The 27,764-nt window shown below is 38.7% G+C and overlaps 1 protein-coding gene across 1 annotated transcript in view; it reads left to right on the forward strand.

The window, feature by feature from the left end:
• Positions 1–27,764, forward strand: part of MSH2 (mutS homolog 2) — a 54,975-nt gene that overhangs the window by 11,290 nt on the left and 15,921 nt on the right. Inside the window, exons 7-9 of the mRNA XM_064446436.1 lie at positions 15,918–16,117; positions 21,204–21,313; positions 27,081–27,204. Coding sequence (XP_064302506.1) covers positions 15,918–16,117; positions 21,204–21,313; positions 27,081–27,204 — 434 coding nt within the window. The remainder of the gene's footprint in view (positions 1–15,917; positions 16,118–21,203; positions 21,314–27,080; positions 27,205–27,764) is intronic.

Here is a 27,764-nt window from a genome sequence, read left to right on the forward strand (position 1 = left end):
GGGGGAGGGCGGAAGCAACTCGCTGCTAGCTCTTGTAGGCAGGCTTGAATGCCTTCACAGGGCTTTATTTAGTAATAAGTTAACCTAACACATGCTTTCTCTAGCAGATTAATGGAGGGACAGAGTGGGGTAGTGCATATGGGATAACTCAGAAGCTGTGTGACTGGAGGCTCATCTCAGGTGCACACAAATACACAGCATGAATGAGAAATGGCAAGATAAAATGATAAGTCTGCATGCGTTGCAGGCCTGTGATCTTCCTTGGATCTCAGAAATGTGATCAAGCAACTGGAGAGCTGTAGTTCATGCTCTTTATGAAGGCTGGGCAGGGAAGATGGAGGGGTTGCGTTTCTGCAGGGGTATGGCCTGAATGCGTGGAGCTCTGCTGTGGGGGGCAGTGGGCCTAGCAAGAGTTTATGGGTCAGGATTACAGGACAGTAAGGGGGGGGGGGCATTACAGTTAGCATCTGCAGCATACCTGCCTTGTCAAGACAAACGAAGGTGGACAAAGCCACCTTGAGACAACAGGAAGAAACACGATAGTAGGCCCTGGCTCTCTTGGAGGACTTGAGCCACCCCAGCACTTGCTGGAGTGAAGCGTGATACTTTCATCTTTGCACATGGTGGCAGACAAGTCAGCAGTGTGCCCTTGCAGCAGTGAAGGGTGACCGTGCACTGGGCTCCACTAGTAAGAGCAGGTTGAGGAACGCAGTTCACATCTGCTTGGTAGCTGTGAGACAGTACTCTAGATGCAGCATCCAGGGTGGGGTTTTGCAGTACAGGTAGATGGACAAACAAGAGCTGGTCCAGCAGAAAGGCACTGAGCCAGGATTGTGGGCTGCAGCACATGGTGTATAGGGAGAAGCTGAGGGAGCTGGGTTTGTAGCCTGGAGAAGAGAAGACTAAGGGGCAGACCAAACTGAAGGTTTTGGTGGGAGTCATAGAGAAGGTGAAGCCAGATGCTTCTTGCAAGGGCAAAACCACAAGACAAAACAGACACCAACTTCATCAAAGGGACCTCCAGCTGGATTTAAAGAAGAAAATATTCTCTACGAGGATATCTGGAGTGTGTGCTCAGGGAGATGGAGGGATCTCTGTTCTTGTTCAGTGTTCAACTGAAATTAGTCACCTTTAGAGCAAGGGCAGGAATTAGAGGCCTTGGGTTCCCCTTCAATGTAAATTGTTCTGAAATAAGTTTTCAGTACTTTTGTGTTCTTTTCTAAGCTTCTGTCATTGTGGTTAGCAGCTCTGGAAACACCTTCAGTACTTTACTGAGTACAGGTCGTTACTTCTCCACAGCAGCAGACTGATTTCAGGCAGTTAAATTAGTAGGTGGTGTCCTGCGTCCTCAGTAAGGGAGGGGAGAATGTGACCAACTTGGAGGTTTGTCTAAATGGCTTAATTAAAATGCACTTTAAATGCTGGGAGTGTCACTAATACTTGTAAAGAAGCTTCTGAAATACAGGTGTAATCTGAGCTAGTTGGAAGACAAATGTGATATGTTATTGTCATGCAGATTATGATGCAACAAATATTTTGCATGAAAGATGTCATCGCAGTTCCATGAAAACGGTGTTGGCTTTCCAGTAAGGCTGCAGAAATGTTAGAAAAGTGTCACCTTTGTCATTCCAAAAGTTATAATCTCTAAGGCCCCTAGGGAAATGTTTGGAGCTGAAGCTCTCAATGCATCTTTTTTAATCCTCTCCCCTGCCTTCACCTATGTTTACTGTTTCCAAAACTATTAGATAATCTCTATTTTCTTTTGGGTTTGCTTGTAAAACTGAGGTTGACAGGGAGTGCTGTCTAGAAACATAGTCAAGCACATGTCAGACAGGCCACGTCTTTAGGAAGGAATTTCCATCAAAATCCCAGGCACTTGAAGCCTATTAAAAAGCTTAGATTCTTGTGTTGCAAGATGCTTATTTTTAGTTCTCTTGTCTGAGGAGGAAACAGGGTGATGTAAATAAAAGCCGAAAAAAATACTCTTTTCGTGACACCTTCAGGTGTGGGAAAGGCAGTAGTGCTGTTTGAGCTGGAGGAGTACCTAAAAGCTGTTTGTATTCTGCATGTTATCAAAATCATTTGTCTTCTAGGTCAAGGATCAGCAATCAGCATCGCAAATCTGTAAATTATAGGTGGCATTCAGTGGTGCAGGATTGGAGAAGGTAGTCAGAGTATCTCCTAGTTGATACTTCCAGCTCACCCACTTGGAGCAAAATAAATACAAGGATAAAGCATTTAGTCAGTTTCTTTTGCATCTGAATTTGGAGGTTCAAGGGAAATAAAAATTAAACTAAAATTTGCTTGAAACCTCAAATTGGTTTTCAGATTTTTAAGAAGTAATCAAATTACTATTTATTTAGGGATATGTGAATCTGTAGATGCCATAATGTTCTTTTGCTCTCAGTGTGCCAAAAAGAGGTGGATGGTAATTACTGTGGTAGTTATATTTTACTTAGAATCTGTGTTTAATTACTCAGGATTTTTTTTTTATCACAGCTGTAAGTTAATTAAGTTTCCAGTTAAAAAGTGTGAATGTACGTGTGCAAAACTCCCTGGTTTGTCACGGTATCCTTGGTGATCACTAATTTGAACACTGTATACAGGAATATGGTATATTCTCCATGAAAGAAGAATGAACATATTATTGTTCTGCTCTGTTTAATTTATATCCACAAACATTAGAAAGGTGGCATGTTAGCAAACTGCAACAGAAGCTCTTGGCAAGGTAATTTTGTCTTGACTTGTAATTTAATTTGATTTATCATGTATAAGGATTGTAAAAGTCTTTAATGTTCTATTTACATACCAGTTTGAGTTTCTTCTCTGTACAGAATACATGCAAATGAAGAAATATGTTTTTTACAGCAAAGAAATAGAACTTGTTCAGTATGCACTTAGTCTGCATTTGTTTAAGGAATTGTGCAGGTTAGCAATTTAAGAGTATTGGTGTTGGAGCGTAATAAACTTAACCTCTTAATTTTAATAATGTGTGGAAGCTTGAAAGAAATAAAATACTTACAGAAAATAATAATGGAAATACCTTTCCTCAGCTGTCTCTAGTCTTTGAAGACCGTGCAGTAATATCATATTATCACTGGATTCCAAAATGCTATATTTAATTAAAAAGGAAGACTGGCACAAAACCTCCGCAGTGTGAAGCATTATGCTGAGAAGCTGCCTTAGCTGCTTTCCATCTTTGGTTTCTCTGGGAGGTTTTGGGTGGGGTAGTTTCACTATACAGAGTTTGCGAACTTGCCCATGACTGTACAGTAGTTGATGAGTTCTTGTTCTTCCGGCTCTGTTGTTCTTTGTTATCCTATAAGAAATGGAGGTTTATTAGTAATTCTTAAAAGATGGTAACTTGTTTTCCAGAAACCTGAATACTATGTTGGTGGAATGGCAATGTTTTAAAAAAAAAAAAAAGTCTTGTGAAAAGTTCTTGTCTGTATTTGAATTAGGGTATTTTTGCCTTCATGTCCTTGACACTTGCTCATGCTAGCTGTTCTGTATGTAAGATTTCCTTGGTCTTCAGTGGGCAGAATTCAGTGTGAAGGCTTTTTATTTGTTTTTGACTTTTACACATTGTGCAGCAACCTGTGTCACTAAGTTGTTCCATAGCTGGCTGACACTGCCTGTAAATCAAAAAGTGTAGTCATGCTTCCCTGGCAGTAGATTGTCACCAGTTCCCTTGTTACTGGCACTGGCACAAGTGTTCATGTAGCTGTTTGGCTCATCTTTTGATGAGGAACTTAGCATGCTAAAATAATCAAGGGTGTTATGTCGTATAGCATCTAATCCAGTAAAACTAGGCAGTTGCCAAAAGGGGGGAATCTCAGTTCCCCTTTCTGGCCTTCAGCTCCTGCTACTCCCTTTTTTTTGGTCTCGTAGCTGCAGAATAATTTGGTTGGGCATGTTCACCTGATGGAAACCAGTCCATGAAGAAGTTTCCTTTTGCTCCTCTGCAGCTGGTCCATGACCTGCTATCATCGTAAACATGAGAAGATTAACATCACCTTAAAGGCAGATCAAGCAATGCCAAAAGCCTATTCTTCAGATTTATGACTTCAGATTTCAGACTTGTAAGTGTTTGCTTTCTCTTGGTATCTTGACTTCTTTTAGAGCTTACGCTAATCAATTTATACTATGATTTGGGTTACCAAACTTGTTACAGGAGGATAAATTGGATATCTGCCTATCCTCAAATTGGAAAAGTCTGAATCTGTGGAATGGAGCTGTTGACTACCGTTGCTCAATAAACCTGCTGCCATTCTGACATATGCACTATGAAGACGCTACTTGAGTATTTTTTAGCTCCTACAGAAGACAGACTGGAAATTTTATGAAAAATAATGTATGCGTGGAAATTAATAAATCAAGTCTCTTGTAACATTGTGAAGACAGAAAACTTCTCTGCCAAAGTGTTCAGGAGATACTTAAAGAATCTTGTTTTATGAAATAGTCTCTAACCACTTCTGTCTGTAAAGCTCCTTGAGGGTAAGAGACTGTTTAGTCCAGGAAGATTGTGCTGGGCTTTTGAGGTGGGAAAGGATTTGCTGTGTAAAACATCTCATAGTCAAAATTCACCTTTGCTGATGGATCTTCTGTATTTTTTTGCTTCAATAAGCATGCATGTTTAAAAGTTGGGAACAGTGTTAGTCATTCTGTGAAGTAGCAGGTTGCTATAAGGTGAGAATTTTCCCTTTTTATCCCAGCTTCTCTTCTGTGAAGCTGTTTAATTCTTTAAGGGTAATAATTCTGTTATTTTTTAACTGAGAATGAGAAGGAGCGGTGAATCAAATCTAAGTGGTGCTGTTACATAAAACTCTAGTCTGAATGGCAGTTCTCAGTAATAATTAAAAAATAAACTTTACTCTTATTTGGGAAACATAACTTTTGAGAAACATAAGTGAAGGTTTATTTTCCTTTTTCAGTAACTTGGGTAGCTGACTGCTACTGTAAGTAATATAACCAGGCTGTGGAATGGAAAATAAAAGACAGTTTTGGTTTTAACTGTGATTGGGGTGATCATGTAGGTTGGTTGCACAGGTGTATGAAAGTTTCTTTAGAACATAGACAGGAACAATACTTTTTACTTCAAATGTTTTAACATTTTCAGGACCACAGTCTCATAGAGCAGGGCTGGTCTGCCATGGGAGCATGGAGGAGTCCCAACCGCAGAGTGAACCATCAGCGAGAGATGGTGAGAGGGAGGTGCTGGTAGGCCTCTTTGGGTCCCTGCTGCAGGGCATTGGTGGCCTTCTGCCTGATGTGGAGAGAAACAGTGGGGCTCTTGACAAGCTGTGGTTATCACCTGTCTGTAGAAATGTAGAAACACTTCTGAAGATCCCTCTGCTTATTGCTCTGAAACACAGCTTGCAGCCTGGGGCTCTTGGTCATGTGAAGAGATAGTTGTGTGATAGGACTATCAGGAGTGCTGCCAGCCTTGTCTTATAAATGCAGAAAAAAATGTTTCCTTTCTGCTTATCGTACTTTTTGTTGTAGGGAATTTGTGTGCTTGCCTCAGAGCCCTGCAGTTCTTTGCTTTGACATGCTTTCTGGCTAGAGGAGGTAAAGCGAGCTCTGTTTGTGTGCTGCTGCTTTATTTGTGTATGCTTCAGAATGATGCCAGGCATTCCCTTCCCTCCAGGTCTAAAAATATTGCTGTTGCAGCAGTCTCCTTCAGCAGCAAGATTTTAATTGCATCAAGTGGTACCTTGCTGGCAAGGATAAGACCCAAGATTTTATTTTTCTGCTGAAGAATTGTTTTCTTCCTTACCTTGCCAAATCTGCTGGGGTCAGAAACTGTTCAAATGCTTCTGCAAAAATAGCGACTTATTGGTAACCTATTTCAGAATAAATAAGACTGCAATAAGTATCTTTGGGGAAGAAAGCATTATATTGGAGTTAATGATTATTCTTCTGAGAGTTCTGGGTTTTCTTTGTTTTGGGGTTGTTGGTTTTTTGTTTTTTTTTTTTATTCTGAGCTTATCAGCTTGCAACCTTGCAGTCAATATATAAGTTTCCAAAGCTTTGCTTGATTGGATCGGGGTACCAGGCACAAAACAACTATTTTCTGTAACAATCTCAGGGCTTTAATTTACTACCTCTATGCTTTGTAATACACATGGTGTATGCAGGAATTCACGTGGGGTAGGAAAGAATCTGTTGGTTTCCTGATAGGTATTAATTTTATGTTTTGTAAATGTAACTGATGTAGAGGAGTGAACTGTGATTGTTTGGAAGAATGAATGCATTTATTGAATTAAAGTTATCTGTAAGTGGACCATTCTGAGGTTGCAAATATCCAGTATTGTTTTCATGGTAGGATGGTTTGGGAACTAATTAACAAAATTAGGAAAGGCAGGAGACTGATGTTTGGATGTGGCTTTCTCTTACGTTGCTTAATCTTTCAGGTTAAACAGCAGGGAGCCTGATGTGGAGCACTTCTGTCCAGCTGCTCAGTAGCACAGTTTGTGTACCCAGTGCTCTGGAAGTGTGTGCAATATGATTTCTGTGGCCCCTCTAGGGTCTAAAGCTGCCCTTCAAACCTTGGACTCTACATTATCAGGGACTACTTCAATAGAGCTGCAAGAAATAGCCAGCATATTCATGATTGCTTCAAGTGATACATTTGAGAGTAAAAGACAGTAGTAGTGAGGTCAATCCAAAGACCTACCCTGTAATAGTGGAATGAATGGCAATTTCTAGTACTAAACACATCCTGAGGGCATCAGATACTTGCCTGGAGATCCCTTGATTGAGTTCACTTCTGACTTGATTGAGAAAGTATGGCAGGGTGGAGAAGAGCAGCAGGTAGCAGTACTACCTCACACTTTGTGGTGGCAGTGCTGGTTTCTGTCAGCTTATAAATGTTTGTGGGACTGTAACTTGAGGGTATAATTTCCTAGCCAGCTTAAGCGAGCATCAAGATACAATGGGGCCTGTCTACAGTTGGCAGAGCCACCCCAGACCAAGCTGGTTCAGGGGAGCCTCACTGGTGGAAAGCCAACACAGCCACAGCAAATGGAAGATGTATGTTTAAGGAGGGAGCTGCTACTGGGAGCATTACCTTTAGTGTCAGCCTGGGGTGTCTTGCAGCTGCCTTTACCAGACTACCAGTTTTTCTTCTCCCATGCTATGTGGCTTGCCAGTGTAAGGAGCAAGACAGCTTTCAAACTGTACTGCTAAGCCAGGTTATGCTTCGTCTCTGACTTTCTTGTTTCTGCAGAGAAGTTTTGAAATGCTCTGGGTCTAGGATGGGGAATCACTGCAAAATCTTTTAAAAAGCTGGGAAGGTCATCAGAGTACAAGGATCGCTATAATTTTACTGGGTTGATGGCATTGTCTTTAAGAACGCAAACCTTACAGGTAAATTTTAAGATGTATCACTGTTTACTCCAGGACTGTTTACTCCTGGTTTGTCGTTTCTGTTAATCTACCCTATTATACAATATCCCTTCATTGCTAGAAGCCTGTAATTTCACATGCCGCCTATAAAACAGTAATGTACTTTAAATTCTGAATTGAGGATGTGTATACACTGTTGTACTCCTCGAGTGTTGTCTTGAAAGTTTTGCTTTTTAGGCAAGCTGTATCTTTTAGTTCAGCTCTTTTTTTTTTTTTGGGTTGTAACAGTGGTTTTGACAGGGGGTAAGCTGTGAAGTCATTTGATATTTCAGAAGCATTTACTGAGGAAACAAAACCAACTTTGTGCTAGCATGCTAAGAAGAAATGATAACAGGTCACACTGGGCAAGAACAGGTGGGAAACAGGAGAACTTGAGCTGTTTAGCGTGGAGGGGAATGCATGTGAAGGTGCAGGCTGCTTTTTTGGCAGACAGAGTAGGAAGAAGCCTTGCTTACCTGGGCACAAGCCTGTTGGAATTGGCTGTGTTGTTTGTTTCTGAACTACAGGCCTTTGTATGTGTATGCATATTTGGGAGAGCTGAAAGAGAGCTTACTCAGATGAACAACTTAGACTCTCACTCAAACATAAGATTTTGGACCCTAATGATATTGAAGGGCCAAAACATACCAATTTCATTAAAATAACAGTAAGATTTTGACCTTTTGCTTGAGATATTCTCTCTCATGTGTAAGAGGTGCTGGAGGGGTATGCATACAACTCTGAGTTGTTGATGAAACAAAAACCTGGATTCCAATCTTGTGTTTTCAAAGTGCAGGAGGAACTGGTGCTTATGGTGAATCCTCTGCAAGGCTGCTCCTGCTGCCTGGGTAAATATTGCCACCAGCTGGAGGCTTGCTGCCAGAAATCAGGGCAACTTCTGTCTGTGTACAGTCTCCAGAAATCGTTTGGTGTGAGCTGAGTGTGCAAGCTGAGTGGGGGATTGAGAATATCAGTGACACTCAGCCCGTGGTGTATGAGTAAAATAAAATGGCTTTTGATGGTGTTAGTCTCTCTAAAGCTGCTGGTTGCTTATTCCTCAGGTTTTGTGGTATTTTTATTTCAATTTGTTTACAAATATTGCTCCAGTTTCATAACAAAGTCTTTTGTGCATAACTAAGCACTTGCAAAAGTGTGTGTGGTTTGTCTAGATCTTTTGTTATTTCTTTGTGCTTGTCTGAGAAATTTTGAATGTTATTTTTATAAAGGCATGTAACAACTCTGTACTCAGCAAAATGCCCTGGGATGGTCAATGTGTGTGTTATGCTGTGAAGATGTGTGCTGCAGTAAAGTCATTCTCAATATCAGGCTCCAGATCATCTGATTTAGGTGGCTCGGTGCCCATCTTAGGTTTCTGTCTTAATAGTTCAAAGGCTGTAAAGCATACTGGGGTTCTTTGTCATGAAAAGAGCGTTGCAAGTTCAAGGTGGTATTTCCTGCTTTACCCCAGGTGGTGACAACTGGATTTTGGCTGATTTTTTTGAGAGATGTTTGTCTAAGGAACGGGTCACCAGGAGAAATTTATAAAGGGAACTAAGGACAGTGCCTTGCTATTTTCTGGCTGGAAAACACAAATGCTGGTATTAATCAACTACAGCAATGTGCTCTAGTGCGGACTTCCTCCAGGGTGTTAAAATCCCAAGTGCTTTGTGTGGAAAAGAAAACCCAATTAGAACAGGTAAGATGGTGGCTTGGCTTTGCTCTGCCCTCCTATTGAAGGTGCAGTACCTGAGACTGTAGTTTGAAATTACCAAAATAAAATAACAATAGGATTAGAAAAGAAGAATTTATCAGTTTTATGAGTCTGGGTTAAGTGTGTGCAGGGAGGGTTTACATCAGCTATATTGGATTAAGAAGAGATCTGAGTTTGAAAGACACCTGAGGAAAACCAAAATAATGGTACATTAAGTGTTTTCACTTTCCTTTGTGTAAAGGAAATAGGAAATCAAACTGGTATAACTGCATATTCTGAAACTTGTGTGGCAAGATGAAAGTCTTAGTGTATCTTAACGCAGTCCTTAATATGCTGCTTTTGTAAGTGGTGTTTCTCTGTTAAGTTCTCTATAATCAAGTTGGACAGAAAGCTGATCTTATTCTGCAGCCATAGAAAACCATTAGCAGGCAGAGAATACAAATATATGCTCTTCAGAAGTCTTGGCTGTTGTATAGCTGGTGGAATTACAAACTTTAAGATCTTCCTAAAAGTCAGCCAGCTTCTCCTGTAAAAGAGTGCATTCTTAATTTTATTTCAGTTTTAACACTTTTTTCCTTGTGTCATGTGGAATCGTTAAGAGTTTTCCCCATGAAAACAGCAGAAGTTAGGATTTTAAGGTACTACTCTGTAGTAGTACTAGTAATTAAATATATATATTACTCATTATTAAATATATTTATTACTGATTATATATGGATCCAAGTTTCATAATATGATAAAGAACCAGAGTGTCCTTTATCTGAGCAGAAGTGCTTGAAGGAAGCATTCTCCTTCCTGCATGCATAGAGAGGGGTGGAACTGCCCAGGGTTTTGCAGGTGGTTGGTGGAAGCAAGATTAAAACCTAGGTGCTTTATTACTCAGCTGGTTGTACAGCTTGCTGGTTTGTTAGGGGTTTTTTTTGTGCTGGCTGATCCTGTTTAGGCATTAAAAAAATTCATTCTAACTCTGGTCTTTTATTTTAATCTGTTGCTTTAGTTATAATTGCTACAGACGGAATTATTTTCATCCTTCTATGAAACCTGTAAACAAATCAGGCTTGACTGATGTTTTCCTGTTAACTTTTATATTTAGCTCTGTAAAAGCCTAGAAATATCATTAAACCCTCCTGACAACCTCTGTGTTGTGGCAGTATTGAGTGCAATAACCTTAAAATTGTGATGAAAAACGCTGCATAGATGTATCAAAGGAAGAAGCCATCTTTACTGATGTCAAATGAGATGTAAACCTCAGTGGAACAGAAGCATTGTGATGAGACTTGGGAAAGTGTGTGCCATTTATTAGATTGAAAACAGGTTTTTGTTGTCGTCTTTTGGTGTGGAGTGTTTAAGAGGTGTCACTTGGACCTGCTATTATCAACAATAAAACACAGGAAGGGGTGAAGTGCTTTCAGTTGGATTCCAGAATATCCAACAGGAACTTGGAGAAACTCTCTTGAAGAGCACATTAAGCCTAATGTTACTTTTTACTGCACTCCAAAGCTGATAAATAGCCATGGTTTTGAAAGCAGGGGTTATAATTTCCAAGTTCAAGAAAAGTACTTGTGTTAGTTTTCAGTTATATTAGCTGAAACTTTCATTGCTGTTTTTTGGTTTAATTTGCAGATTTAATTAACCGTCTTGAAACAAAGATTTCATTTCTGTTCCAGTGTGTTTTCAATAGTTGTAATTGTTACCTTGACCGTGCTGCCTTAATGTGTGGTGGACAGTTTTGCCTTATTTTCATTTCCCTTTCAGCTGTGAAGCAGAAACAAGTTATCCAATGTTGTCAGCTGTTGATTGATTACACTTTCTTGGATTTTTTTATTTGTTTCTTTTTGTATTTTCTATTTTTCTTTCCTCAGTCAAGCTTTATATTAAAAACAACCTGTCATTTGATTTCATTATTACTTGTGAGCATTAGGCATGGTTTATAGTTGCATTGTCTTAATATAGCCCTTTCTATTCAGCTACCTTGTATGTGTTCTTACCATAGAGGAAATTGTTATGCAAAATGTGGCATGAACACAAACCAGTCAGCCTTATATTTGTGGTTGGCAAATATAGTGGGGGGGAAGATAGAACAATACTAGGAAGGTCAAGAGATGTCAGTCTAATTAGCATAGCTGTGGCAGAAGAAAATTGTATCACGCTGATCTGAGAACTCTTTGAACTTGTCCTTCTTGTGGACTAAGGAGGGGAGAAAAAAATTAGGGCTTTCAAAAGGCCTTTGACAAGTTCTTATTCAAGAGGCTGTTGAACAAGCTGAGGGAGTCGTGGGGTGAAAGTGATGGGTTTGTCTGTGTAAAAGGCACACGCAAAAAAAGTTTTAATCTTGGCAAAGGTAAGCTCAAGAGACTAGAAGCTGCGCTTAAGATATTCTCTAATGATCAGGATAGTAGCTGGCTAGTAAGGTACTAACTTTTTTATAGGTGACACAAATAAGGACCAAACTTTCAATGAAAACCAAAACAGCCTGACTGATTGGACAGAACAGGGATGGTTTGCATTTTAATGAGAATAACTATAAAGCAATGTGTATAGAAAGAAAGAAAGAATGTAATCTGCTCTGTGTCTTACAGAGCTTTACATGGAGCCAGAAAGGGTACTGGGCATCTGTGTGTCACACTGAAGGCAAGTCTCTGTGGGGTTGGGCTTTAAAGGTACTGTGGCGTTACAGAATCTGTTGCTGCTGGTCTTCCCCAAAAGCAAAATTTAGTAAGTTACAAGAAGTGATTCAATGCATATATGACTGCCAGGATTATTGATTGTTTAAGGACCTCTTGGAAGAGCAACTAAATGGTCTGGCTTGAAACATAAGCTATCGGAGGGTGAGACGGGATGTAATATAGAAGACAGACTTGAATTTTACATGTTCTTACATGTCTGAGATTGGTCATCAAAATCACAGAAAATAGTTTTTATACTGGAAATTTTAATGTGGAAATCATGGAGTAGTCTGTAGCTTAACCAGGTTGGATGAAACCACCAAACCGTGGTTTCCTACCCCAGGCAAGACTAGTATTGTTCTAGATTAAGATTCACTTTTATAATTAAACCCTCCAAATGTGTTTTGCTTTCTTCCTAGTACTCTTATGAAGTGAAGAAAGGGTATTTTAAATAGAACTTCATGCAGTGTTGTAGGTAAGAAAATATGAAGTATTTGTGACTAATGCCTATTCATGGATTGATGTGTGGTGTGGTGATATTTAGATAATTGAGAAGTATTAAATAGGTTTACAAATCCTGCATATCACCTGGGAAGTGGGAGGATGTAACATCAGAGTAGCGCAACCTTTTGTTTGTGTTTGCCGTGACCATAACTTCTAAAGACCAAGCAGAGTAAAAGTAAGAACATATGGCTATGCTTTACTGTAAGTTTTCAGTGAATCCTGTCTTTTTTTTTTTTTTTGCCAAAGGAATTGTTTCCAGATTACAGGACTGAAAATGACCAAGTTGCTTGCTGTTATGAAGAGGAAAAATTTGGCAGATACTGCCCCTAGTTTCAGTAAGCTCTAACAGGGCTTAGGGAAAGCTCTGCAGGTGGGGTTTGTTCCTTCTGTAATCCCCTCGGGAAAGTTGGCAGGCGTTTGGTTAGTAGGCTTATATTTAGGCTGTTAAGCAGTTATATCGGGTGTCTTTGGGTTGTTTTGGGTTTTGTTCGTTTGTGTGTTTTTTTTTCTTTAAATTAAAAAAAATCTGGTCTTTACAAAGTATGTTTGGTCACCAGCTACTGCTGGTGCTTCTGAGAAAAGCTTGTGATGTGAATCTTAAGTCAGGTCTGCTAGGTAAATTGTGGGGATTTTTAATAAAGATAGCAATGTGTCTGCTATGGTGATATATCTACAGAATCATGTAATTCTTATTATTCCTCCAAAGCATTTGACAGAAGCCTGAAAGCTAGAAATTGTGCGCAGAAACGCCAACGGGGATCAGAATTAGAAATTATTTAGCTATTATGATGTTATTTATACAAATCTTGTTCTGCATTCTTGCAGTAGGTATCTTAAGTATATTCCTGTCTACTTCTCACAAGCTCTGTATACATGCTGAAACTTTAATGCATCTTTCAGAGATTCCCATGTTTCCTATCCTTTTTGGAAATAAAGCACCATTATGGGGCAGCAATGTCACTCTTATTTATTAAGGCAATAGTTGAATGGATAAATGTAGGGGTAGGATTCTTCTCGTCTTCTTCATTGATTTTGTTTGGTATAATACAGAAGGTTCACTGGAGTGGCATGGGTAGAACACTTTGTGCAGCAGCATGGTGTTCATCTTTATATGCGGAAATATACTTCTGCCTGTCCAGGGGTCTCTATCTTGTGTTTATTTAGACAAAGCCTTTGTTTCTTGAGTGACTGTCTTTACTAATTAGCTGAGGCAGCATACCATGTTAACCTCTCTGTACTATTTCAAGTGCCTAGCTGTCCCAGCAGAACACTGCATGGTGTAATGCAGAGATTACTGCTTTCAAAATGACAAAAAAAACCCCAACCAATTATCATTCTCAATACTGTTTGCAAATGCAAACGTTCCTCTTATTTACACTGATGCGTTTTCCTGTCAGTAAGCAAAACAGTAGAAATAATGTGGTGAAAGCTGTCCTTTCTCTGCTTGCATGTCTCTAAATGGAATTAACTTCCCTGCTGAAGCCAAGATGTTGACCAGAAATCAACACAGTGTATCATGTGCGGAGGTCTCTGAAGGGCAGAGTCCTTCCTTCATATTCCTAAAGTGTAACCAAAACGCTGAAGCCTCTGGCATTCCAAAATGAATAATATCTGACTTTCTTTGTTTAACTGCAAAGGCAAAGTAATGCAAAATATGTAAAGATGACAATGTTAACTGGTGCAAAAAAGAACGCAAGAAATTTCTCTTACATTCTAGTGGGGAAAATATAATTTAATGTTCTGTCACTTCTCATTGAGATTTGTGCTTGCTTTCAGCACTTAAAGAATATTTATTTCACTTTAAAACCAAACCAAACAAACAAAAACCCACCAAACAAACAAACAACAAAAAACCCAAACCCAGAATGTCAGGGAGCAGCAGCAAGGGCAGGCTGAATGGAAGGCAAGCTGGGAGTCAATGGTAGAGATAGTACCCTCATTGATAAGGACGCAGTCCTCCAATACCTGCATGAGGCCAACGGTATATCTGGTGACAGTAACCAGGTTTAGTCACAGTCTGGGTCTCCAGACAAGTCAATAGTGATGATCTGAGGTGAAGCAAGGAAGTCCAGTCAGTGGGTGGTCATTGGGATCAGTGGGGTGCATGGCCAGGCACAGGCAAGGCTGCAGCATAGCTCAGGTGAGAACCAAGGACAAGTGCCTTAGTTTGAATGCAGCTCTTGAGTGAAGGAGAGGAGGCCCCAGACAAGGCTCCTCAGACCTGTTTCGTGCACAACTCTTCACAATGGTCTTTACTGGTAAGATTTGCCTTCAGGAATCCCAAGCACCTGAAACCAGTGGCGCAGTCTGGAGCAAAGACACAACCTCATTAGAGGAGGAGCAAAGACAGACACAACCTCATTAGAGGAGGAGCAAAGACAGACACAACCTCATTAGAGGAGGAGCAAAGACAGACACAACCTCATTAGAGGAGGATCAGTTTAGCAAACATTTAAACAAATTGGACACATGGGACCCAAGGAATACAACCACAAATGCTGAGGTAGCTGGTCAAAGTCATTGTGGGATCAGTCTTGATTTTCTCAGAAAGGTCATGATGGTTGGAGGAGGCTTCTGAAGACGAGTGACGTTTGCTTTCTTCCAGTCAACAAGAAGGGCAAAAAGGATTATCCAGGGAATTACAGGTTGGTCTGTAATCATCTTCATCCTTGGGAAGGTGATTGAGCAAAAAATCCTGTTAAGCATTGCTAAATGTACTAAGGGCAGGATGGTGATTAGAAGCATTTGGCATGGATTTACTAAGGGAAGAATCAAGCCTGACCAACCTGATAGCCTTCTACAACAAATTGACTAGGTTGTTGGATAAGGGAAGAACAGTGAATATTGTTTATCTTGACTTCAGCAGGCTTTTGTTACTGTCTTCTATTATGTCTGATGAAGTATGGACTAGGTAAGTAGGCAGCGTGGTGGACCAAAAAGTAGCTGAACTGCCAGGCTCAAAAGACTGTGATAAGGGGGATGAAGACGAGCCTGGGGGCCAGTCACACACTAGTGGTGTATCCCAGGGGTTGATACTGTGGCTATCTTTGGAGATACCCGGTATGTGGCTGGACACAGTCCTGGACAGCTGGTTCTAGCTGACCCTACTTTGAGCAAAGGGGTTGGAGTGGTCAATGTCTAGAGGTGCCTTCCAACCATGAGGATTGTGATTCTGTGATCCAGGGTGCACAGCTGCATGGTGTCAATGTTGGCCTTGACCACAGGCAGCTAAACTCAGCCAAGAGTGGGTTTTTCCTACACTGTGGGTTTTTCCTGCTTAACCTCTGTCCTTTCGTAGACTACTGGATGACTTTTTTATGGTACAGGGAAAGGATTTATCTCAAAGTAGATTTTGAGCTTTGACATACTTGCAGAACAGATGCTGGCATTTGTGGCTGAAACAGGTTCACTCCAATGCTGCTAGATTAGGTGACTCAACGGTTAACAACTACAGAAGTATACTTGCTTTCTCAGCTCACGCGTTGTCCTAGTTTAATTAGTTCTTTGATTAGGAAAGTTGACCTATGGGTACAGCCATAGAGAAAGGACAGATAGAAACTGCCAGATAAATATTTTCATTCTAATTAGTGACATAAAAGAATTATAGACAATGCCATGCTAATCATTGTTATGAACTTCCTATTCAGGTTGAATTTGGTTGAAGCTTTTGTGGTGGATCCAGAACTACGTCAGTGCCTTCAAGAAGATCTCCTACGTCGCTTCCCAGATCTTAACCGTCTGGCAAAGAAATTTCAGAGACAAGTAGCAAACTTACAGGACTGTTACCGGATGTACCAGGCTATTAATCAACTGCCTAATGCTGTACAGGCACTAGAAAAATATGATGGTAATGCTACCCCCATCTATTTTCAATGCTTTATAATACACTGATGATGCAAAGAAATAGTGTGTAGATTTGCAAAGGTTACTTTTTTTCCTGTGTACTTTTGCTGCAGGAATAAAGCTTAAAGACATTTGAATATGAAATGAGCTGAAATTCTGAAATGCAAATCAGATACTTAAAAACAAACATATCCAAATCTTTATATCAAAAAGCGTTCCAACTAGCATGTAGCTGAAATACTTGAACTGTTGGGTGATGGTCCAGTAATCTTTGATATTGACTTGTCTCTAAGAATTCTTGAACAATTTTGTGTGTATTATGATCTTACAAACACGATACCATTCATACAATATTGTTATGTCCCTTTTGAAGACACTTTGCACTTTGGGTTGTAATTAAACACAAAAAAAACCCCCCACAGTTTAAGCGTTATCAGTATAATTTAAGTGGCGCTTTTTAAAATCGTAATGCTGCTGTATTTGATAAGAGTAACATGACAGGGTTTCTTCTGATCTTCGTTAGCAGGAAGCTCAATGCTATGACAAGCAAGTCTAGAAAATGTAAAGGTTGCTATTTCTTTTCCTTTTCTATGCGTTACCAAGAAAATGTAGAATAAGATAGTGTCAGCATAACAGGGAGGTGATTCAGTACAGCAATAGCAGTCTTAGCCTGTCAGAAAGCATATTTTTGTAGAAGCCCATTAATTTGTTTGAAAATATCTTTGCATAAAGCAAGCACCAAAGCCTTAAAGAGAAATAATTTTTGAAATGGTACGGTTACAAAACTTTCTTTCCTGTATTTGAGTATACAGTGATATTTCCCAGTATTTTATACTTTTCTGTACTACATTTTTATGACTTCCAAGTAATGAAATTTATCTTCTAAAATACTAATATTAAAATAAATTAACTTTTGGTTGCTGGCTGTGCTATTTCCAAAAGCAGTTAAGATCTAAAACTGGGAAGAAACTTTCATCTTAAACTGAGGTATTTATTCAAAATGCTCGCTTCTCGTCTTTATTTCTTTTTCTATTAGTTGACATTTGGATCAACAGAGTTTCTCTGTCATAACTTTGGGGTAGGTAAACAATGCCATTTTTAGAAGTTTTGAGGAGCAGGCTGTGTAAGGCAAACTTAAGTTCACCGTATGGGAAAAATTTCTGTTTTACACGTGAATCAGTTGGCCTTAGTAGGACAATCATCATCAGTATATAATTTAAGATAGGTAAAATGTATTTTTATTTTTCTTTGTACTTGTATGCCCTTGCTTAGAGTACAAGAATGGTCTGGTAATTTTGAATGTATGTGACTGATTCAGACTGGATGTGATTGTTGTTTAAGACTGTACAAAATCTTTTAACTCATCAAGAGATGGATAGTCAGAAAGATTTTTGGCAGTTCTGAGTATCTGCCAGTTTAAAAACTTGTTTTCTCATGAATGGCTATGGGAGATAGAGCAACTACACCATGAAGTGATCAGCAGTGATTGCCTTTTCCTTACTATGAAGAATTGCTTTGTTGAGATGCTTGTTCTTATGGATGGTGAAAGCTGAGGTGGGGGTAAAGAGTGAAGATGACTTTTTATTTTTGAGACATAAGAAACCTGCATAAGATGGGAAAGGACTCTGAGTCATCAAATCATTTTGCTATTGCTGGCAAAAGGGAGCAGTTGTTCATTACTCAAATTGCTGGGGCATAAAATCTAGGTACTTACAAGATCTCTGTCTTCATGAAGCTGCTGAAGCATCCTCCTTCCCAACTCAGACTGACACTATTTTAATCCTGTAGATATGCAGGATACAGGAACTGTATGCTGGGTTCCAGGTATATTTTGCCATATTGGATGCAGTGGCTTGAATACCCCCTTACTGCTTTTGAAAATACCTCTTAATGCATGTTCCAGTACTGGTCTTTCCATGACTGCTGCACTGGTGTGTTATAACCATGTTGTGATCGAACTTGGCCTGTTTCCCGCCAATTATTCCCCTACTCAGAGTGGAAATTCGTTTATCTATCAATATGTCATCTTACTCACTATTAAATCTTACTTAATTTCTGTTAGCCCAGATTTCAAGGTCAATTAGTTAAGCTCCTGATTTATATGTTTCAATTTCATCTACTGATATCTTCCACATTGTATATATTAGTGAATTTTATAGGCAGCCTTCTTTTGTGCATTAATATTAATTCACACATCTTAAAAAGATAAATGCTTGTATGAGCCCTGGAGGAACTGTATTGCTGATGTCCCTCCAGCTCATTCATCTTTTGTAAGGCGGTGATGCCCTCTTTATCTGCCTTCTGATCATTGTATCAATCATGAATCTTGCTTCTTCACATCCTATGTGACACTGTATTGAATGTTTTAGAAGAGCCCAGATCAGGTCTACAAATTTCTCTTTGTCTTAGGCAGTCAGTTATCTCAGACATTGCGCTATACAGGTATGATCCGTCTCTAGGAAACCCATACTGTATTTTGTCCCAATTTCCATTTTGCTCTTGCTCTTTCCAAGACTCTTTGTACCATGAAAATTACTGGGTTAAGTGCATTTAGATGTTGAGATTTGTCTGTTTTCCTGTGATAGAATAGTGTCAGTTATCATACTTATGTTTGCTGCCGAACTAACTGTATAAATGTTTCAAGTTTGAAGATTAGTGCTTGATTTTAATGTCTATACAACATTTTAAAACATAATAATAATAAAGCCTTTAATGCATTGTAAGAAACACTTATCTGTGCTTCAGTAAGTTAATTATGGTTTAAATTAAAAACTACCTGGGAGCAGATAGGCTTTGTGATCAGTATGCATCTCTGCTTTTGACAGTACAAAAGTCTATTCTTTCTCTCAATGGTTAGCTTACCTGCTAATCATGTTGAGTAGATGCAAAAGTGTTGTTTTTTTACTGTGCATCATGAGTTTATGAATGCAGGTGCAAGACAGGTTGGAGCTTAATTTAGAATTTTTCAATGGTGTTTCTTTCTCATAGTCTCTTAATAACAAGTGTTATGCCTTTAAGAAAAGCCTATACATACAGCTTTTATAAATTCTCAGTGTTCACTGACTCCACTATTTTACTTCCTTCAAATGTTGGATCCTGAATATGAAGTTGGACTGAAAGTGTAAATTAATTTTGCAGTGTGTTTGAACCATATCATAAACATATGTAAATATGTTAGTATTTTATTTACTTAATTTATTAATGTTTTCTGCTTTTTGAATGTGACATCTTTCTATGGTGTCTGAAGATACACTCTTCAAACTTAAATAATGAAATGGTATTATGAAACTTTCCTACTTACTCATTTCAAGAAAAGAAATTTTAATTGCTACTTTAAGTCCAAGCGCAATAATTTTTCATTAGTTCAAGAACAGTGAAGATCATTGTGTGTGCCGTGCACTCTGTCAGCTGGTGCACTGGAAACTGCTGAGTCCATTCTGAAAAAAAGAGACATGAAACTTTTCTGTTCTTCAGTCTCTTCCTTCTTTTCTGTCTCCTTTTATTTTCTAGGTTGGTTTAAGTGTGTCTTCTTACAGAAGGGGGGGGAAAAATAGATGTGACGGAGAGCAAGAAAGAGATTTGGAATAAAAAACAATCTGTACTATATTTCAGATCTCTCTGTTTTGAATGCTTTTAGTCAGCAGAAGACTCAAGTTATACAAGTTCAAGAATCTCTCAACAACATGTAATTCTTTAGTAGCTACTGATCAGTTAAGAACTTGAAAAGCTTGGGGGAGTGGGGAAGCAAAAAGGCACAGGAGGAAAAGGAAACAAACCAACCTTTTTCTTTCTACTTGAGTTAGAGCTGGGATAGAAGAGACATTCCCTTGGGTAAACATGTCCTAACTGTGTGACTTTTATAAATTTGTATGGAAATTTTTCTTAGGAAAGATTAGGACTTTCTCCTTAGTCTGTTAAGAAACTGGGAGGCTTTGCAATAGCCAGAGCTTGAATCTGCTTTTCCCTGTTAATGTGCAAAGCCTTGCCTGTAAACATTGGAGGCAGATATAATCATTCTGTACATAATTGAACAACTACAAGCTCATACTATTGGGGTCTCTTTGAGGCATTTTGTGTAAATCATATAGTTAATGTGCAAAGCCTTGCCTGTAAACATCGGAGGCAGATATAATCATTCTGTACATAATTGAACAGCTACAAGCTCGTACTATTGGGGTCTCTTTGAGGCATTTTGTGTAAATCATATAGTCAGTAATGTTAATCTTACTGTGATAAATCATAACTTGAAGTGGCTACAAAAATGCCAACTTTTATTACCGACAGAGCGTTTTCACAGATGGCTGCTGGATAGGTGCTTATTTGTAGGCCTGAAGAAAATACTTGTTTCACAAAATTAGTAATATCTGTGCATGCTGAGTTAACTGTGAACAGCATTTTGCATTCAATGCTTACAGTGTTCTGTGGACTTCCAAACAATCTGTGCACTATGCAGTTATACTTGGTGCTACAGAATATCTGTGCTAACAAAATATGTTGGAAAAGACTAATTTAGTTTTGATGACTTCCTGTTTAGTGGAAAGATCAGTGACTATAAAGATCTGGTTACAGTAGATGGTCTTTTTTTAAGGAAAACAAAACCAAACCCCATACATCTCAATTTCTATTTATGTCCGTATTGTAACCTACCAAATATTACCAATTTCTGGTAATTTCTAATTAAGAAAAAATGAACTCCGAGTGTGGATGATGAGACTTCCACTTTATATCTGCAAAATTGGTTGCTGTAGAATACAGTTTTTACTAAAGCCATTTCAACTTTTTATATGCAGAATAGGTAATGTTCAGACAGCAGGTTTGCTTTCAAATTGTTGTTTGTCTGTAGTTTTACTCATAGTAGAAGGGAATTAATACCACCAGATATTAACAAAAATGATAGGTACAAGCTTAATCAGAATAAATTGGATAATGCAAATTTTAGGAAAAGATATGCATGTGTCAATAAAATTATCATAACCAATCTTAATAAAAATTAACCAGCTATATAGTTGTGCTGTTTATCTTGGGTGAATCAATTCTGGTAAAGTTGTGGGGTTTTGTGAATGATAATTTTTCTTGTTTGCTCTTAACAGGAGCTCACCAGATGTTGTTGTTGGCAGTGTTTATAACACCTCTTAATGATATCTACTATGACTTCTCAAAGTTTGTGGAGATGATAGAAACAACATTGGACATGGATAAGGTATGGGCTGGTGTGTGGGAGGGGGTTTACTTAGCAATTAAAGTTTCTTATTGAACTTTGCAATCTGCTCTACACTGACTAAATTTAATTGATCATCTATATTAAGTAGTTAGTGATAGTTTAGCTGTGGAATATACAAAGACTGTTATTAGTATAGCAGTTGAATATCAAGAGGATATTCACCCACTGTCTGAAATTATCTAGCCAATGGAAAACTGCTTTGGGTACATGGATGCTGCAGATGTGAAACTTTTTTGGTTGTTTTTATCTATATTTTATGTATCTATGATATATAAAATACATATACCATCAATATACTATTTATTAATATTTTATATGTATTATATTATTACATATATAATTACGCATTATTACAACCATATATTAGATATATATAAAATGTGTACCTACTTCTATTTCTAAAAACTAAACTTTTTTAAGACCTCATCAGTATTAAGAGTGGGGAGGTTATTTTGTCACTTTTCTGCTTCTTTGTATTTTCAAAGTTACTGTGATATGTCTGAAATCTAGAATGTAGCCAGAATGTTTATTAAATATTTCTCTGCTTCTATGAAGTTCATTAGACTTGGTTCTGTTTGGTGGGATTAAGTCTTCATAACTAAGAGTTTGCCCCTCTGAAAAATGATTGACCTAGGTATAAAGAATGACTTTACTTTCCAGTGTGAGGACATTTCTTACTAGAGAGAAAGCTATTATCTTAGCCTTGCATCTACACTTGCTTATAAAATATTACTGATGATAGGACTATGCTTGCAAGGGACAACAGGCACTTTTTTCAGAGGCAAAATTGGCCAAAAAAAGTGGAAAGGAACATTGCTGTTTCTTAAATATGTAGCTGAAAGGAGGAGGGATGAGTATAAATGACTGATTTATCGTTGTTTAACATCAAACATTTAGGTCATAGGCAAAAACATGAACTGTTGCTTTACTAGGTGAAACAATGCAAAGTTTTTAGTGAGTTTTGTACATCATATTTTCTAATTGTATTTGTTAGAGACTTGGTGAGGTGCATTTTGAAATGTACATGCACAGTTAGAACTGTATTTAATGTTCCTTTTTCAATAAGATGTTTCAGTCATTTTGGAAAACTTGGGAGGCTTTTAGGATTGTTGTAAGTGTCAATCTCAGCTGACTGTAGAAGTTACATCTACCTAACCATGTGCCAGGCATGGTAGTAAGGCCAAGGTGTTGAACTTCTGAAAACTGCAGTGGCTTTAAAATTTTGAATATGCATATTTTTCTCCAAAGGCAGAAGCACAGCTTTTTCTTTGTATTGTGCATGCATTCATCAACTGCCTTTTACTGTTTAAGGAAAGACTGTTTGATTGACATGTTGCTGTAATTTGTGATATATGCTAATGAAGAAATTTATAGCTTTATACTAGTTACAGACCATCTGTTGATGCAGTTTGTATGCCCTGGGACTCTGGTTTCTTTAAAACTAACAGCTGTTCTAAGCCTTCACCCTTCATAGTCCAGCTCTTCCAATTTCTTTTCAGCTTCTACTTTAAAAATGTTTTGTTGTCCTTCTAAACAGATTAACAAGTCAGTTATTTTTAATCAAGTCACATAGAATCTGGTGTGTTGGATTTAGGGTTCCCCCCCCCCCCCCCCCCCCTTCAAGGCACTGAAAAATGGCTATAGATAAGCCAACACTGGTTTTACTAGAAGACTAAACCTTGTCCGTGTGAATGGTAAAACTTGAACTTCGACTTGAAATTCCTCTTAAGTTATTAGGGAGTTCAAACAAAATACCCAGCTCTGTTTTGAGTGTGATTGAAGGGCAGGTTGTCATAGCAACTAAATTATGTCAATAATCCATTCTAATATAAAAAGAAACATCTAAGTTCAAAAAGTGTGGGATGTGGTTATTCATTTACCTAGCTGCAATAAAAGTTGAGACACTGTCACTTCCATTTCTGTCTTTCACAGAACCATAAGGAGCCTTTGAAAAACTATCTACTCCAACCTCCTCCTCAAGTCAGGGCAACTTCAATGTTTGTTAGCGCTTGTGGTATATAGTGTTTTGGCTTGAGTATTAAGACCACAGCCCTTTACAGAAGGGCTTGTTTTTCAGATTAGCTAGCTAGCTCAACGTAGTCCCAGAGTCTGCAAATTATTTGCTGTCACCTCATTCATTTGAGCATCCCTTGGAAATGTGACTCGCTGGGGTCTTACTTCACTCAAGTAAGCGTATGCAGGTATGAAGGTGTTGTCAATGCTGTGATGTTAGCCTGCTACTTACCACCTTAAATATTTTATACTTCGAACATTCATTTCAGAGGAGCTCTGAGCAAAAACTTACACTAAAAAATGCAGTGTGTTTAGCTGAGCAAAAGGAAATGTCTAGCTGCTTCTTATCCCTATTGCGATAAGGGATTTGCTTTCATTATAACCCTTTACGTGACTCTTGCCAGTAAAAGGTTATATATAGAGTGAAGGTGCCAGCAAGAGTGTTCAGACCAATCTGTTGCATGTCTGTTATATTTCTTAATCTCTGAAGCAAATTTAATGTTTGTATTTAATGCAGTACTGAGTTGTAATTTAGACTTAAGTGCATTTCAGTGATGAATACATTGGTGAAATGTCACAATGATGTTGAGTATTTTTATTCTTCTTTTGGGGAGATGAGAGGGGAGTGAATTGGGTTCACCGATATTTCATTTCATTTTTCTGGTGAGGTGTAGCCTTACTGTACCATAACTGATGGTAGATTCACAAAGCACCAAGACCTGAAATACTACATTCCTGTTAATATGTGTCCTGTCAGGTTATTGGCCATGTTCACACTGCAGGCTGTAGAAGAGAAAAGCCAGAAGCTTGCTTTAAGTAACTTACATAATTATATCTGAGATACTGCTGAAGGAGGAGCACAGCTTGAGAAGAACATTAGAGGGTAATGTAGTTGTGGGTGCCTGGTGTTTTTATATATGAATTAGTAGCACCAGTTTTCAATATTCTTAGTAAACTATAATAATTTTATTTCCTTAGTAGTTTAGCTGAACTTCTGATTTAATTTTGAAGTTCTCTGTTTGTTCGATAGCTCTTGGCTTTCACTTGGATAGAGTGGTCAGATGGAGCAGTTCTGTTTGTCATCTGCTAAGGGTTACTTCGTGAGGCCTGAATGAGTAATGAGCTGCCCTACAATAGTTGGGGTGGGTCATGCAATATATTAGAAGCTGTCTTCAAACCTGGATCTTAACACATTTTAAAAATCAGATTTTTGGGCTGAGGTAATGGGATATAAGCTGCTAGATGTAAGACTTGATATCTACACCTGGAAAAGCCACTGGGAACTTACATGGGGCTGGAGTGCCTGGTCAGCTGTGAACTGGTTCTGGAACTGTTGCAGTCCCTAACCCAGACTATTAACGTAGACAGAACCCTGAAGTAATTTTACTTTAATGCTCCTGTCCCAAAACTTCACAGCAGTTTAGGATTTACTTCTTGAACACTAGTAGCCTCTGGGTTCATTTGTCATCACAGGTCTGTTGGAGCTGTAATGGAGTTAGCAACAAGCACATGAAAACTACCTCCACTCCCATGACTGTTGGACTGAGCAATGGGTGAGGCAGTAACATAGCTTTTTTGCGCATTTTGAGCTCTAGGCACATACAGATCTTTGCAGTGGAATGAAAGCTTGCCTGCAGCGAGGAGGCCCCCAAGGGTGGAAGTGCAGGGCACGGCTCCAGTTTGGCTCAGCCTCTCTGACATGGCAGCCTGGGTGAAGGCTGGAACCAGTAACCAGACTGGGTGCCCTGCTGGAGCGTTATGGGTCCTTGAGGATGTTACCTTCCTTCTCCTGAGATCACGGGATTTCTGCAGTTTGTTCCAGGCTTCAAATAATTGCTTGAATCTCTGAAACAAAATTACTTTTCACTTGGCTGTTGGCCTTGTGTGTCTGATGAAGCCAGCTGTGACAAGGGCTGGCATGTGTGGCTCTTACATACCAGGCTTTTCCAGTTTCTGTTTCAGATCCAGGATCTGACCTACAAAACCAGGAATGGTCTTTTCTCCTGTATGCTCTGTCATAAATGTTCATTGCTGTTCTTTTAGCAGAATTATTAAGGGAATGGGAGGAACAGGCCTATCAACAGGGAATAAATTTGTTCATACCCCTTTCTTAACGCCTCCAAGTTTTGAGATGGTTCTCTAAAATCTTGTAATACATTATTCTGTGGAGTGCACATCTCTGGTTAAGCAACTGGAGAACTTTGCCACTGCAGTGTCTTTGCATACAACACAACTGGAACCAAAATGGCAGGCTGAGTGTAATGCCTGGTAGTGCTTGCTGGTAATTGTACAGAGGAAATAAGCACCAACAGTTCAGTCTTCCATGATGCAACTTCTGTGGAAGATCACATTATCTGCTGGGAGAAGATAATTCTCCGAATAAAGTAGCAATCCTTTGAATATACAGTATGCTATGTATTTCATATGATAATTTACTTGTCCCCCCATTCCAAATTCAAAATGTGTGAGCCCTGTGGCTTTCATGTCCAGGTTGTATTCCCAGGTTCCAAGTTGCTAGAAAACCTCAGAGTCACCAGTCTAATGCTTTTACAATTGTTTTGTTGCGCTGCAGATCTGAAGTGCTTTTTGTGCTTAGAAGAACCAGATGTATGTGGTGGTTCTTGCACTTACAGTTCTTGTTGCTCACTGCTCTCTGGAGTGGAACTTTTATTGTCTGGGAAGGAGTAAAGGAATTGTGAACCTCCCTTTGATCTTCTCCTTCCTCCTTTTACTAACATATACTTGTGAGTAAAAGTGAAATTGTACGTAAACCACCATCTTGTGTCAGTGTGTTTTGCAAAATATTTGCACCTGCTTTATGTACAGCTTTGCAGATAATTCCCAGCTACCAGAAGCTTCATGGAATTGTAGTTTTCATTTGTTTGGTTTTTTAAACTTAATTAGATAAAATCTATTACTAACAGGAAAGCCAGTTTCTGTGTTGGACAACAGTGCCAACATTTTGTTGACTGTAAAAGTTTGTATATTAAAAATTGAGCTTCTTTTATTTAGCAGTTACATGTTGTGCTTGTAAATTAAACTGGAGGCTTGTAAGCTCATCAGAAAAACACACCTGACAGTGGAAGCATGGGTAAGAGAGAGGAAAAAGATGAAATACAGCTTATTTTGTCTGTGCTCCTGAAAATATTTAGCTTGGAAGGAAATGCGCAGGCTTTTCAACTCAAAATGACAGGGTTGAAATTGGGTAGGATTTTTGGTGATATTATGTAGGCTCCTTCCGTAACCTCTTGAGTGTGTTTTGGGCAGGAGTTACTGTTTCAGAAATTTCTATTTCCAAGGACGACTTCTGAAACACCCCATCCTTTTGCAGTCTGTCTTGATTAGTTGCGTAAGTCCAGGCTAGCATATAGATTACATACATAACAATTTCATTTCCTCTGACTTCCCTTTTTTCCTGCCTAATGCTCAGTTATTTGTATGCAAATAAACATGCAGGTGACTTTAGAAGTAAAGGAGTCTGTTAAATTGGTGTATTTTGCTTGTATAAAGCAGGTTATTTGAGAAAATAAGTGAGGTGTATTTGTTTTGTAGTTGAGTTGGACACCAATTATCACAAACAGCATTGCATTACAAAATTATATATATATATTTAAATAATTTGTAGAGATGATTAAGTAAACTCACTATGTATGACCAGGAAGGTGATTTTTTTTTTAATTGCCTATTTTCATAGTAATTTTTTCTTGGCCCCCCCCCCCCCCCCCCCCCCCAGGTGGAGAATCACGAATTTCTTGTCAAGGCTTCTTTTGATCCTAATTTGGCAGAATTGAGAGAAAAGATGAACAAACTGGAAGAAAAAATGCTGTCCTTGCTAAACAGTGCAGCCAACGAACTAGGTAGGATACGAAACTGCCTTTGATTCTTACCTCCTTTGTAAAATGTTTTGAAATCAAGTGATGAAAACTGGTATAGAGGAGTTAAGGGATGTTTGTAGTATTTTATAATTAGTTTGGCGTGACTTTAGTTGTCACAATGCAATCTGTTGAAAACTGAGTGATTTTTGGTTTATAATTTGGCCCTTTTTTAAAGGGTGGCATTCCCGAGTATTTCAGACATTATCATGTATGTTGCAAGATAGCATAGAATTCATTTGGTAGAACTGTAACTCATCTAACTTGTAGCTAAGCCTAGTTCTATTTTACATCCTTTGAGGACATGCGCTGAAACTTTCTTTTCCCCCTCTGCATTCTCCTTAGCGTCCGTTCAGGATATGCTAGTTTTCTTCTGAAGTTCTTTGCAAAATGTAGTGTATAAGCAAATGAGACATTTAAAGAATTGATTATCCTATGCAAAAAAATCCACACGCAGCTGATGAATTGGGCATTCAAAGAGCAACCTTTAAAAAATCCATTTTTAATGCAAATATGGCAAGGCAGACTGGCAACCATAGTTATTT

The sequence above is a fragment of the Phalacrocorax carbo genome, chromosome 3 (genome assembly GCF_963921805.1).
Source record: "Phalacrocorax carbo chromosome 3, bPhaCar2.1, whole genome shotgun sequence".
In the NCBI taxonomy this organism is placed as follows: Eukaryota; Metazoa; Chordata; class Aves; order Suliformes; family Phalacrocoracidae; genus Phalacrocorax; species Phalacrocorax carbo.